The sequence below is a fragment of the Odontesthes bonariensis genome, chromosome 11 (genome assembly GCF_027942865.1).
Source record: "Odontesthes bonariensis isolate fOdoBon6 chromosome 11, fOdoBon6.hap1, whole genome shotgun sequence".
Classification (NCBI taxonomy): Eukaryota; Metazoa; Chordata; class Actinopteri; order Atheriniformes; family Atherinopsidae; genus Odontesthes; species Odontesthes bonariensis.
In genome coordinates this window covers 21,590,840-21,606,374 of record NC_134516.1, presented here as the reverse complement: position 1 = coordinate 21,606,374, position 15,535 = coordinate 21,590,840, and the positions used below count along the sequence as shown (strand labels likewise).

The window sequence follows — 15,535 nt, the reverse complement described above, 5'->3', positions numbered from 1 at the left end:
TATACAAGTGTTACAGTTCTGGAAGGTTCCACTATTAGCAGATTTATTGGTGAGAAGTAAGGGCGCCAAGATTGGGTATAAAAGCAGCACCCATCAAAGTTTTAGTCTTTCCAAGCAAGGATGGGTGGTGGCTCCCCAAATCATCAATTAGTTCAACTTTTTTCAATGCAAGACTGGGAAGAACTTTGGTCTACCAACATCTAAAGATCAGAATAGTGTGAAATGATTCAGAGAGTCTGGGGAAATCTCTGTGGAGGTGGATACAAACTGTGTGAGAAACCATCGTGCCTCCACGATCAATGTGGCCTCATGGGCTCTGGATTACCTTGGGAAAACATTTTCAATCAACCCACAGCTGAACCCAGAAATGTAACCTGAAACTGTACTATGAAAGGAGGAAGCCAAATATCAACTCTGTGCAGAAACACTGCAGAGTTCTCTGCTCATGGGCTCACCTCAGATGGAAAGAAAGACAGTGGCTGTGTGTTTCAGATGCTTTGGGGTAAAAAAACAAACAAAAAAACATTACGCCTGGTTCTACATGCCTGTAGAACAGATGACGTACATATGTGTGAAGGTACCGTTGATACAGAGGTTCTGGAGACATAGCAGAGAACATCTTATCCCCGGAGATAAGACAATATTTCAGCTGGACAACGCCAAACCTCATTCTGACCGACCCTTTTTTGTACTAGTGTCTGGTAAATAAAAAAAATTCAAACAAAATAACAAACAGATTTAAGATTTGGTCACATTTTGGAAAGCTTTTCTGGAAATGGAGTTTGTGTTTGCAAACACAGCATTGAACTTGGCACCTCCACCCCGCGCCACAAATGAGAACGAGAAGTAGCAACGGTGATGTTCAAAAGGTACAACAAGCTGCTTATCTGAGGAATACAGCGTAGCAGTGGTTTCACAGGTGTTATTCTTCTAAATCATAAATGAACAGGTCCACAGATCTGCACACCTCAACAGTAGCTGCAGGACCTGACTCCCTCTTACAATCTGTCTGGGTAACTAAAGAGGAGAGCCTTTCAAGAATAAAACAAGGAGAATAGTAAGTTTGGACATGTGATTTTCCCTAAATATATTCAGAAATAGATAAAAAAAACTTTACTTTGTTCCACTTTTTTCAGCCCCAAAAAGGTTGGGCTGAATAACTGTACACTATGTAAAAAGGCCACGTTCAAAGACAACCACCACAGACATGTAGACCTTGAGTGGAAATTATAGGGTCCACAGATGCAGAGTGGTCACAACAAGTATAGATTAAAGTTAAAAACGTGAATGAAACTTGATTCATCGTCTGACTTGGTTATGGTACATTCCAGAGAATGTGTCGCATTATTATTCAAAGTTGCTTTTGCAGGTAATTTTTCATTAAGCCATCATACCTGTCCACAATTACAGATTTTGAGCAATGCGACACTTGTTGATACAATCCTCTATCTGCTAAAGCCATTCAACATGCAGGGGACCACAGCTCAGACCATATGCAACTAAGTGGCTTATGAGCTTTAAATGTTAAAAAACGCCGGCATGGACATGAACATTATGCGATAACCTCTTTAAATGTAAATGTTGCTTAACTGCTGCCACATCTCTATTTGGCCATTAAAGGATTTTGGCTTTACACATTAGCTCATCCGTCATCCATCAAAGATCTCCGACTGTTTGACAGATGACAGATTTACACCACATATCCCCACTTAGTGCAACACGTGATTCAACGTCTGCTCCACACATGTAAATGCTCATATTAATACAGATACAAATCTGTTTGTGTATATGTATATATTTATAAATTTGTCAGCTGAGCATCTCAGCATATATCAGCTGAGAATAGCAAGCAAACATCCTGCTGGTGCATTGTCAATATGCTTTCACACAAACACACACTTTGCCTTCTGGGGATGTGGCATCGATGGGTTACCCTTGTTAGTCAATGGTGTGACGTGCGTTCTCAGCAGAAGTCTCTTATACAGGTCACATTCGCATGTGAATGCAACCTTGGCAGCGCATAGGGAATGTCTGGTCCCATCAGAAGTAAAGCAACGGTAGCTCCAAGATTTATAAGTCACAAAGTCTGCCACATATGAATCCTGACGGCAGCATGCAGTTTATAATTCATCTGCAGTCAGATCAAAGCCGGGAGCTGACACTCGGCTTTATCTAACAGTCTGATTTGTAACCTCGCCGTGTAAATGGTTTCTGTTTGCTCTCTTTGGTCTCTGGAATTTACAGGAATTTCCATCCGACAGTGGAAGGAAGAGGAGGAAGAGAAGGAAGAGGAGGAAGAGAACTCGAGACTGAGCACCTGCCAGCAAACTAATCGGCCTGTGACCGATTTGGCCTAAAGACCCCTCCAGCTTGACCCCGCCAATCTGTGCACATCCTGCAGCGTGGCGAGAAACAGGCATGGAGCAAGTGTTTTTCATAACCAAAGGAAGAGCATCTGATGTCGGCGTGCAACTTTCCTGCCCTTTTTTCACGGGGAGAATTACATTTCGCTTTTAACAAAGAAGACAAAGTATCTACAAAAAAGAAGCAAAACACTGATTTGCACAACACTGAAATCTTATGAGAAAAAAATTCTAATACCTCAGAATCTAATTTCCTTGTTATGTACAAGTACAATGAGATTAAAACTGCAGGGAAAATGAAAGAATATAAAATCATCCGGGGTATTGTCAGAAGATGTAGATAAACTGGAAAATTTAGTGGAATACTCACTGCCAAGAAATGAAGAAAGTCTCATTTTCATTGCTTAAATCCTTGTTATGCACCTTCAGTGACTTATGGGTGAGAGGAGCATCCATCCATTATCTATACCTCTGATATGAATCTGAGTCGTGGAGGAACAGTCTTCTAGCTCTTTCAGTGGAACACTGAGAAATTCCCAAGCCAGCTGATGGATATGAGCACAATCCCATTTACCCCTCCTGGCCTGCACCCCAATGGAGGGGAATTGAGATTGGGCCATGATCTCTCTAATATTTACTGGGTTTGCCTCAGGGCCTCATACCAGCCAGATATGTCCATGCACACACATCACCTGGGAGGCATACCAGCCGGTCCAAACTCACCTGAAAAGGCTGTATTTGATGTGGAAAAGCAGTGGCCCCCTATCTTTGATGGTGAACCATACACATCTTTTGGGGGGGAAACTCATTTCAGCTGTTTGCAAATCTTTTACTTTCAGTCAGTACCCACAGCTTATGACCCTGCTGAGGCTGGGAACGTCGATGGACCTACTTTCCCAGGACAGCCCTTGAGTCATGGGCATCTGGTGTATCCTCCAATGTCCTTGAGAGGTTTTGGAGCTTGTTCAGTCATCCATAACCAGGTGCAAAAGCCATTTAAGGCTTTTGTTTTGGGACTGTCCAACTAAATATGCAACATCTCGCTTTTTGCATATCCCCCCAACAGTAGTAAGGATAAATTAAACTGTTATTAATGATGAATTCTCACCCATTTCTATGATATCTGGAAAAAGGTACAGATTTGCAGCAAATATTGCAGATTCACTGGACTACAGATGCTGAGTCAACTTTCAAATATTTGGATTACCTAAGGTTGGACAACCAGTAACAGCAGGCCGAGAGATTTACAGAAAATCAGTCCATCCCTGCGTCCCTGTCTGTCGAACTGTCTGACTGACAGAGCAGAGCAAAGTCTGAAATTGAATTTCATTTGTCTCCTATATGGGCCACATGTTTCCTGGCCAATGACCCATCACCTCGTCGCTGTAATCCTTCAACAATGATGCTGCGATCCGTCAATCCCACAGTTCACTGCTGACAAGCAGCTGGATGGGTTTACGTGTTGAAAGGGAGAAAGAAGGAGACAGAAGTGCAAACTTATGTTTTAGGTCCTGCTCCTACATGGGAGCTGTTGCAGTTTAAAAAAATATTTGATGTTTTTTGGTTTATCATCAGTTAGTTATGTAAGACCTCTAAATGTGCAAACTGTGCAAAACTAGCTCCACTTTTTGTTGATCAGATTCTGAGCTGTTTTGTCTATTAAGATGTTACTTTAGCTGGCTATTCAAAATTCTCCATATTTCAGTTTTTTCAAACATTTACTCGTCACCTTTAGCAGTTAAGACAATTAGACGATTTCAAATATTTTATTCTAAAATATTACTTTTAGCTCATCATTTCGGGCTTTAAAAAAGTATTTTCCCTGAATTTTCAAATAATTTATCTGTTTAGTTATTCATTTGTTACTATTTTCACTATTTAGGCATTACATTTAGCCCCGTGACCTGACCAGCGTGTACCCCACCTCTCGCCCAATGACAGCTGGGATAGACTCCACTCCCACCGCACCCCCCTCCCCACCTCACCCGGAGGCTCTCAGTTGGATTAAGCAAGTATAGAAAATGGACCGATGGATTTAGCTTACTTTTAAAAGTGTTTATCATTCATTTTCTTAATAACTATTACCATGTAGAAAATACATCTACCTCTTTTACCTACAGATAGAACACTCGTTTTTAGCTAGTTCAACAATAAGATCATTTCACTTCCTTTGACTATTACCTGTGACTTTTGGCTAAGAACCACATATCAATGACTTTTAGTTTTTTTTTTACTATCCATTACAGCTAACTTAAATAAGCAATGAGTTAAAGCTGCATCTTAACTTGAATAACAGATGACACAGATTTATTCTTTTTATTTATAATCCATTTTCTTATTGCTGATTAGTTCATATTCTCCGTCTTAAAGCTGACTTGAGGATAGATGACACACAAACTACTCAGTAGGATTGCCTTGATTTCAACTTTATATTTTAACCAGGTCTCCAGAGTTCTTTTCCTGTCAATGGAAATGCTCAGGGGTGCAAATTTTATCGTAAATTACTGCTATATGTTGACATACTGCAAATTTAACAGAGAGAAATACATTTATTTACGCCTGTGTGTATTTGTGGATTATCACTGCAAATGAGTGAACACTCTGTCTAGCTGTTGAAGGAACAACAATTAAATCCCCTCTTGAGCTTTGGGTACTCAGCACGTAAATTGGAGCCAATCTTACAGCCTGTAGTACACAGAAACACACACACACGTGCATGTTGTATAATGCGCATTCATGCAGCCTGTGTTTATGTACCAGAAATGCACATTCAGTGAAGCAATGCACAGTCAGATTTATGGGCATTTCATGGGACTACCCACCCACAAGTACAAATGACCACACACACATTTGCGCACACACACAGCCACACTTCTCCAGCAGCCAGCTAGCTAAACCCCCTCAATCCATGATGTAATCTCTAAGTGTGTTTAATAATTACAAGGTCCCGGGTTCCTCCTTTACTTGGAGACTACTCAGTCTTACGAAACTTGCCTCTCACGTGCCGTCAATTCAATGAGCAAGGTTACAATATGGCTGCTCTGAAGCTTGCATGGGACAGCCAGACAGCTTGCTTAGATAATATATGATAGAAAAGGCAGTGAAGAAATAAAGGATCTCTAGCAACAATGTTGAGTCAGTAAATCCAAAATTTGCTTATAGCACTTTACAGAAATAATATCTCAGATCAAAGATACTACTGTCACATATGACTAATAATCCTTCGGAGTTAACCAGGAAGCAAGATGGCACAGTTTAATATCTTCTAACACAATCCAAGTAAAAAAAAAAAATTCTTCCAAACATGTTTTTGCATTTTGCTCGTGTTGAAAGATCTGCACTTATAACTACCATCCAATCGGATTCCTGCTTGGTTGCGTGCATTTCAACTAAAGTACCACGATTAAAGTTCAAATATAAAGAAAACAGACTAAATTCGCAAGACCTTAAATCCACGATTCATTTTTGCATGTTTACATGATTCTTCTAAAAACATCAACAGAAATAAAAGATCCAGACAAGGACCGGGTGATATGGAAGCTGTGTTACAGAGGCCCATAACGGGCTCCCACAACGCATCACGACCTCGGCGTGAGCCTCCCATGGACATTCAGCACCAAAGCCCACGACTAAAGAGCTTTAACACTCTTTAGGAAGTGACAAGCGCTGGACAATACAACTTCAACTCAAAAAAAGTATCAAATCAAGCAAACGAGACATGTCGAGGGACACCAGAACTTACTGGAATGCTGTCAAGATTCCAAGTTCATCATCATCATCACACGGCTCCATCTTTCCGGATAGACGATGAAGTAATGATTGGTTGGAGTAAGCGGGATGGACACCCCAGCCCCACCGCCACCAAAACGCTCAGAACATCGGAGAAAGACACACACTCTGTCAGACCAACTCTGTAAACTATAAAAAATCCACTTCATCTGAAGCTCGGAAAAAAAAAACAATCCCCAAACTCAATTTTCTATGCGTGTCTGTGTGTGTGTGTGTGTGTGTGTGTGTGAGCACATGTGCATGTCTCAGTGTGTTCCTTCTGTTTTTTTATTTATTTCTTTTTTTTTTTCATTCCTAGCTTGGTGCCAAATGTTCCAGCTTAACAACGCTGTGCAGCGCCGCTGCTGATGGATTTAGCCGGGGCATCTGGGCCAGCAGGGATAAACTCCATTCACTCACACACACACACACACACATACTCACAACTGCGTGGAAGCCAGAACACACACGCATGCAGAGTGTGGAATAGTAAAGGATAAGAGGAAACAATGCATGGTGGACCTCCCCCACACAGCTTGAAATTAACATCACAAGATATGTGCTACACAGTGTCGCCAGCACATACATGCACACACACATAGTCGTCTTTCGCTCAATGCTTGCGCACAGTGCAGCTGGATCAATGCATGAACAGATGTGTGCCAACCCCAGAGCTGCTACTAAGCGCAGAAATCTGTGGCTGTACTCAGACCGAGCATGTGTGTGCACGACTGTGTATCTCTGACACAAAGATGCCTGATATCGCTCTTATACCTTTGTGCCAAAGAGCAAAGTTGTGTGTACAAAAAGAGGAGGGCATGAAGTGTCGGTGCATTTTTCTCTCTGCTGACCAGTGACCGTAATATCTGGCTGTTGGGACCATGAACATGAGCTACTTTTGCCCCCTTTTCTCTCCGATTTCAGATAATGTGAAAATCAGCACTGTTTGGTCAGCCTGTGCACAGTGCTGTAACATAGGGAGGGTCCCTCTCTGTTAATCTTCACCCATTCTGTATCAACAGTTGGACAAATACGGACTCACAATCCTTATCACAGTGTGCACAGTCCTGTAAAATGGGCTTTTGGAAAAAAAAAAAAAAGAATGAAAAATATGGCCAAAACCGTCTGGATTTGATCGCTGATTTTATATAAAGATATTCTCTCATTAAATCAAAGCCTTTAAACAGTTTTGGGTCAGATGAGACTCGTAGCCTTTGCAAAACCAAGTTCCATCTTTTTGTCCAATATTGTTGCAGGTTAAAAAATAAACGCACCAGTACGTAACTGGCACCAAAGTGTTTGTGTGTTCTCTTCAGAATAAGGAAAGATTACGATTATATTCGAGAGTAAAAATGACGAAAAAACGGTTTTGAATCAGCAGGACAACGACGAGAAGGACAAACCCAGCAGCACAAAGGTAGGTCTGAAAATATGTTTTAAGCTGAAAAATGTTAATAGAGTTGAAACACACCACAAAAAGGACTGCAGGCTTTAAAAAGGTCGAACAAATAGGAGTGGATTGGAAGATGGGCTGAAACTACAAACAGCAGGAGCAGCAAGCTTCTGGAAGGTTTAACTAAATAAAACATACCAGCAGGCACTTCTTTGTTAACCCAGGAGATACAGAACATCCCTCTCAAACCCTAAACTTTATAACACTTAGCGGGCCTGTTAAACTTGTTCCGTGTCTGTCCGTGCAGCAAATTTATGGCTGCGTGGTCCTCGTCCTCCAGAGTCACTTTCCTCAGTTCAGTGCATCATTCATTCGAGAAGTGAAATCAGCTCATCTGTACTGCGACATCAGTTCCGTTGCGTTACAAAACGCAAACGAATGTTCCACACTTTCACATGGACATTAATTATAATCAAAGCTCGGAAGGGGAAACAATTTATGATGCTGTTCTTGTTCAGCGGCTCCATTCATAACCCCTTGAGATGCCACCTGGTGCTTATTCTTTGCCAAAGCTATCTACAGCAATATCTACAGGGATGCGAGTACTGATTTGCACACGGCCGTGACCTTGTGTGTCTAATTTTATATACATGACATGATAAAACATTAAGGTTTGACTGAAATATCTGCTGAATCAGTACACCATGAGCATCTGTCAGGCTGGGGTTTTTTTTTTTTTTTTTTTTTTTTAAACCACAGATGTGGAGGCCCCTCTTTGACCACTACTACAGTCTGTAGAACTGTGAATAAATTCATTTTCATTTCTAAATCATCTCACTTATTCTCGTATGCGTCTTACAAATTATTTTTCACATTCCAAAGTAGGCTTCCTTTTTGCAAATTTTCACTTGGTGTGCCATCAAAGACGGGATTTAGGAGACAGAGGATAAGGTTACCATAATGATTAAGGTGAGGTGAATTGCAAATGTGAGCATGTAGGGAATAAACGGGGGATTAAGGGATGAGAATGAGCTGCTAAATGCCCTCATGCAGGTGTGTTTGCGTGTTGTGCTCATGTAATACTGGGAATTACTTCTGGCCAAATGACTGGACCTCGCGGTTGTCCATCTGGAGGCTTTGTAGACTTTATGTAACTCTATCGGTTTACTGAGAAAAGCAAGCGAGCGTCTCCTAAGGAGAGGTTTAATTTTTTTTTTTTATCCACTGCCCTGTTTTATGTAATATTATGGGGATTGTCGGGTAGAAGAAAGACGATAAAGGGGTAAACGAGAAGCAAGAGAAAAGCAAATTGAGAGGCGAAAGAATAACTTACTCTGTAAAATTCAAGATGACCTTTTTCATTTTAGGCCTAATGGACAATGATTATCCTCACTCAGAGCTAAATTGCCAAAAAGGCTGTCATCAGTTCACATCATCTGCATCGTTCACATCTATATCTACAATATTAAGTCTCAGCTCGTTAATGTGATATAATATGGGGCTGACTCCCAGGTGCCATGGATCCTTACTTCTCACATCCTGTCCTCTCAGTCACAAAACAGCCATTAACCTACCAACCCGGCCACACACTCAAAAATCCCTGTAAAAGGATAAGAAATGTGCCATCTCGTATACCAGTTCTAGTTTTAATCAATTTTCTCTATTATGCTAATGATGGCGCTCTAAAATGAGACATTTTGCTCGCCGTTAATGATCAAGTTTGCATTCAAGACACATCCACCGATGCTTTGCAAATTCAAGTGGTGTCCCAATGAGAGCACTATAATGAAAGGTCAAAATTTTAACTCAAATGTTATGCATCAGACACTGCTGGCGGGATTTAGACGTCTTCTCTCGCTTTTTCACTGCTCATTGAGATGGGCGGCTGTAAGATATGCTCTAAATTTGCTGTTTTTACACGGCACGGTAAATCATCTGTCAGTTCTGTCAGATATGTTGCATGCGCACTGTACCACTTAGCTTCAGTTGTGTCTGTGCAGGTGTCATCTGAATGGAGGATATTTTTGTAAACAGTGATGTGTCGACATGACTATTTCTGCGAGTGAAAAACAGGAAATACCCATGTTTGTGTGCACTTAGTTAGAATTAACAATATCTTAGGATAGATAACATAATTTTTCTCAACCCATCAAGTACAGTTTACTTGCTAAGTGACACATTAAACAGTTGATGATCTACTTAATCTTCATGGACCAAATGAAAGCTGTAACAGTGTAAAACAGGAATAAATCAAACAGAATTTGAATTGGTTTTTAAAATGCTCACTAAATTTCAATTATTGCCAAGCATGTTTGAAAACTTCTTTTAACACTTCTAAATTCAGCTGTTTTTGTTGGGTTTTCGTCATGACTGCAGGATATAAGCTTAACACTCTTACTATGGAGCCGTGCTGATGTATGTGCAGAATGAGGTTTTGCATCGTCATGCTGAAATAAGCAAGACATTCCCTTAAAAGGTCGCCACTTAAAAGACGGCAAAAGGAAGATAACTTCTTTCAATTCCAAGCCTATTTGTATCAGGATGTTATTGAAAAAAACTAAGTCCACCTTTACAGATTCTACAGGAATGAAAGAAAAACTCTTCTTACTAAAAAGAACATGAAGGCACAGCTTAGGCTTGTTGAGTTGCATCTGAACTGAAGACTTCTGGAACATTGTCCTTTAGAGAGACCAGACCAAAGTGGAGATGTTTGCTCATAATGCACAGCAGCACGTTTGGAGAAAACCAAACACAGCACAAACACCTCAGACCAACTGTCAAGCACGGTGGTGGAGGGCTGATGATCTGGGCTTTTTTTTGAGGGTCCAAGAACGTGAGAGACTGGTAACAAGTCATGAAGAGAATAATTACTTCAAGTTTTTGCTGTTACTCATGGGATGTAATTAGCTTTACCACACACTGCTAGTGTGTATATAATATATCATATTTTATATCTTAATCTGAAGTTGTTACCTAATATCAAGACCTGGTAAGAACCTGATCGTTTTTTTTATGATAACAAGTTGGATGGTCCATCTTTTTTTTTTCTTTCAGCTTTGGCATGAATTTAGAAATAGCAAACTGTGCTCACTGGCAGCGGTGTTTAAATGTGTTTCTGAACACACAGCGATTTCCACTGTTTTTAAAGCCCGGTGGCCTCAAAGTCTGAAGGTAACTTCACAGCTGTGTACCTTGCATAGATTTCTCGTGATTCTCTGAAAATGAGATGATATTATGTAACACAGATTATTAAAATCTCCAAATCAACACTGAGAAGTTATCCTGCAGCTGTTAAACGCTGTCATTCACCGAGTGACAAATCCCTCGCCGTCTTTGCTCTGAAAGGCTCGCCCTCTCTGGGACGCCCTTTGTGTTCTTAATCATGCTTTTAACTTGTTACTCATCAACATTCTAAGTTGCGTCTCCACTCTTCAGATGCCTTTTGTCTTACCTTTGTTAAAGCTCATTATCGATTTCAACATGAGCGTACCTTTGACAAAGAACGTTTCCAATTCAATGTAGCTGTTAAATGAGTTTTTGCAAATCATTGCATTTTTCTTTTAAATTAAATTTTGTCCCACAAGTTGAGACGCTGCATCCAAAACGAAAAAGAAAAAAAGGTAAATGTGAGAGACTACATTAAGTTTTAGGCGGCCACGATCTCATGAAATTAAGTCCAAGGCTACAACCTAATGCCTTATTCTAAACTCTCACAAATTCTATGACAAATGCACAGAGCTTGAAGGAGGTAGAAAATGCAGTTACTTTAGGAAAATGATGGAGAGGGCTCCACTCAGAGTGTATCCACCCAACTGTGGAAATGTCTAACTCTGCCATAGACTGTGCTCGACTTCAGAGACAGAAACAACCTTCTCCAACATCCCTGAAACGACCTTTTTAAAACTTCTCTTCAGGGGAAATGAGGCATTGTAAAACGGAAACATAAATTTAAAAAAAACTGTGCACTTGTCAACAAAGCTGATGATGGACACGGAAAGTGAGAGGTGAATAAATGTTTTTACCTCATGGTTCAGTGTGCCATCCTGGTGAGACTTTCTGCCCGACTCTATCCTAATCCTCAGGCTGCCACCGGCGGAGAGGCAGGCTCCAACAATAAAATCTCCCCAAACTGCAGGAAAATGACTTTAGGTTTACGTCGGTGAGGGGTGGGGTGAGAATTAAAAACAAAAAGAGAAAGCCACTCTGATGCAAGAACGCACACGGAGGAGGAGAAAAGCCAAATGAGAGGAAGGAGAACTGATTAAAGTTGGAGAAAAGCTGTGAATCGAGGACAGAGGGTCCAAGAGTAGTGAAGGGGTCAGGTGATTCCACAGCAAGTAGGAAATCACTAAATCTCTTTATCTGCTTTCTTCTTTGCATCTCTGTAGCCCTTTCCTCTGTGATGCGATGTGATTAGCAACAGGCTGCCTTTCCTGACATCTGGACATGTGAATTTCATGTCCAGAACTGCAAGTTAATATATTTAAAGAGTAAATATATTGTTGTTTTGCACTATTATTGTTAAATGAGTGACCTTGTCCTCTGCCAGATGATCCTATGCCACAGCTAAGCTTCCCTAAATGCACCACCCAAAAAGACTTTAGAAGTGTGGCCATCATAAACTTTTAAGATAATAAACACTCCCCCAGAAAAATGACTGTTTCACTCCTCAGGACTGAGGGAACAGAGGACTTTAAAAGGCCCAAAGAATTAAAGCTCATAACAGTCAAGACATTTTGCTAACACTAAATGCCAAACCTAAATGATTTTCCTTTTACTCAAGTTCAAGGAGAAAATAGGCACCAGCTCATTCAAGTTTGTGTCAAATTTGGCGGCGGAGCCAAGAGTCTGTTAGCCTAGCTTAGCAAAAAAAAAGGCGGGAAGGATGGGGAAAGTGCTAGCATGTCTCACTTTAAAGATTAAAGAAAACAAGCTGTTAGAATTTTTAATCATGTATTTTAGAAGTGACAATAGGAAGTTCATAATTTTGTACTGACAAATGAATGCGTTCATCTACTTCTGTGATTACATCACTGAATTAGTTGTTACTTCTGTTTGCTGTTAGCTAAGAAACACATCCAGCACATAACTTTAAAAAAGATTAAAAGGATAAAGAAAAAAACAACAACATTTAAAGTGGTTCCTGTTCTTCTCTGAGGGGATGTCCATCGCTGTCCATCGACTCGGGACCTTACAATCACTGACCAAGTTGGTAACCTCGGAGGGTTGATAGACTCAGATCTGACTTTCAGCAGCCACATCAAAGCTGTCACCAAGGCAGCTTTTTACCATCTCAGAAACATCAACAGAATTAAAGGTTTCCTCTCCCAAAAAGACCAGGAGAAACTCATCCATGCATCCATCTCCAGTAGACTCGATTACTGTAACGCTCTTTTAACTGGACTTCCCAAAAAGAGCATTAAACATCTGCAGCTCATCCAGAACGCTGCTGCTGGAGTTTTAACCCGGACTAAGAGATCTGAACACATCACACCAGTTTTAAAATCTTCACACTGGCTTCCAGTCAGTCACAGAATAGATTTTAAAAGCCTGCTGATGGTTTACAAATCCCAGAACGGTTTAGGACCAAAATACATCTGTGATATGTTCAGAGAATATAAACCCAGCAGAGCTCTTAGATCCAAGGACTCAGGTCAGCTGGTCCAGTCCAGAGTCCAGACTAAACATGGAGAAGCAGCATTCAGCTGTTATGCTGCAAACAAGTGGAACAAACTCTGCCAGTGGAGATTAAACTTTCACCAAATGGAGACATTTTTAAATCCAGGTTAAAGACATTTCTGTTCTCATGTGTCTATGCATGAAATATCGTGTAACTTATCTGGACTGTTGCTTGTTTTTAAATTCATTTGAATTAATTTATTCGTTTCTCTTCATATTCTTTCATGTATTTTTAATGCTTCTTCCACTCCCTGCTGCAATGCTTTTATTTTATGTAAAGCACTTTGAATTGTTTTGTACATGAAATGTGCTATACAAATAAATTTGATTTGATTTGGTATCTGGTCCTTACTAAAAAGCCGGGATTTTTGGTTCTGAACATTTTACTCGACTACTTTTCTACAACTACTGTTTCACAGCTGAATAAAAAAAAAAAGCTCCTTTTGTTATCTCAGTTACTATTTCTAGCTGTCTCAGCTCCAGCAGAGCTCGAACATCATGCAGCTGGCACTGAGTTTACAGACTGTAGTAAAAACCAGCGCCCTATGCTCTGGCTCTGCTGTTTAAATTTTCTATTTATTTTTTTATTTTTGAGTTGTAGCTGGAAGAAGAATTACGTTCCGATCTGCATTTCTCTACGTGACTGTGAAAGTGTTCAAATTCATGAAAAGGAAAAATAAGTAAATCAGCCTACATTTGACCTTCACACCACAACCTTCAATTCAAAAGGTAAAATCTAAAATGCCTTTTTATTTCCCCTCCAGCCAGCCTTTTTTTCCAGTCTTCACGCCTCGATCATTGTGCACTCAACAGGGGAGTTAACCGTGATTTAAAAACTTAATTATACATATTATATCATGCCTGAGTGATTGTGAGATAAGAAAATAGATTAGATGAGAAAGAAAAGAGAACAGACACTGATGAACGACCCCTCAGGTTTTTCCATTTGCCAGAAATCCACTGATGAATTCAAGGATTCAAGTTTAGATATGGTCTCCATCTGAACTTTTATCCGCTCTCACTGTCCTGCAACAGAGAATCAGACTCCCGTTACAGAGCCGCTCAGGACTGAAACCAGATAAAACAAAGAATCACTGTCACACTGTACCGAGGACTCAATGAGACCAGGGCGTCTGTGCTGTTCGTTCAGCCTCTTCTCTCCCGGGTTAGAGTTCCATGTCTGTTGATACTGATGGACTAAATGATGACATTGAGCGGTCTTTCCTGTATCTGCCAGACAGCAATACGTACAACTAATTCATTTTAGCCTACTGTGTTGGTTTGATGTTAAAAAAACTATACAGAAAGAGGAAGAAAAAAGTTTGAAAAGGAATCTTTAAGTCTTTAATTCCCAATTATTTCAATCTTGTGTCTTGAACACAGTAGCATATCCGTCAGTTGTTCTTAGCTGGTCCATCATGAATATCTCAGTTATTGATATACTTACTCATCATTTCCAAGAAAAGACGTCTCTCTCCATTGGAAATCCCCGATCCGGGCTTTAGATGAGACCTTAACCGAAGAGGACTTCTTTGGCTGCTGGATCTCAAAAGGTTTATAGCTACTGGGAGCTGTCACAGGGGTCGAGACTTGGTCTGAGCTGACCGATGTGAGGTCAGTGCTGAGGTCAAAAGATGTCCAAGAAGAGTCAGAGGAGGCGGACGAGCTGGAGTCCACCCACTCCTCACGAAATCCATGTCTGAGGTTCATGGCCAAAGATTGAAAACGGTAAAGAATGATAATAAAAGTGGGGGGAAAAAGGAAGGGAATGAATTGGCAAGACCAGGATGCTGAGAGGTAAAAAAGATATGTCGTGAAGGCAAAAGCTTTGGATGCAAATAAGAGGAGAGGTGGAAAACGCTTCTTAGCTCCAAAGAGTGTGCGCTCCTCGTGATCAAAATCTTCCTCCTCTCTTGTGTCTCAGTTAAGTGCTTCGGTAAATAAGGAGACTGGCAGAAAGCGAACAGACCAATCACAAGGAACATTAGACTAAAGAGATGTGGTGATATGGATGTGAAAGCAGGAAAAGAAAACCACTCAGGGACCAAAGAAGAAACGAGACTTTGAGATTGGAGAGCGGGATGGAAACGCGGGAACCCGGCGCTGCAGATGGCCGTGGCGAACACAAACAAAAGAGGTGCTTTCCGGATAAATGTGCAGTCAGCTGCACTTACGAGGTGATAGCTCACATCTCATTACGTTCCATTTTAGCCCCTCAACAATTGCGTTATGTGGTAAGTTGATAGTAACAGCGGAGGATGGGAAATCAATCGGAGATGCGCAGAGAGGCTTGAACTGGTGGCTTCTGTGGCTACATGATAGCGGCTGGCAA

General features: G+C 40.8%; 1 protein-coding gene across 1 annotated transcript in view; it reads right to left on the bottom strand.

Moving 5' to 3' along the window:
• The window catches only part of LOC142391212 (FERM and PDZ domain-containing protein 4-like), an 81,386-nt gene extending 66,473 nt beyond the window's left edge, over positions 1-14,913 (bottom strand). Inside the window, exon 1 of the mRNA XM_075476987.1 lies at positions 14,651-14,913. Coding sequence (XP_075333102.1) covers positions 14,651-14,913 — 263 coding nt within the window. The remainder of the gene's footprint in view (positions 1-14,650) is intronic.
• Between the last annotated feature and the right edge of the window lie 622 nt (positions 14,914-15,535).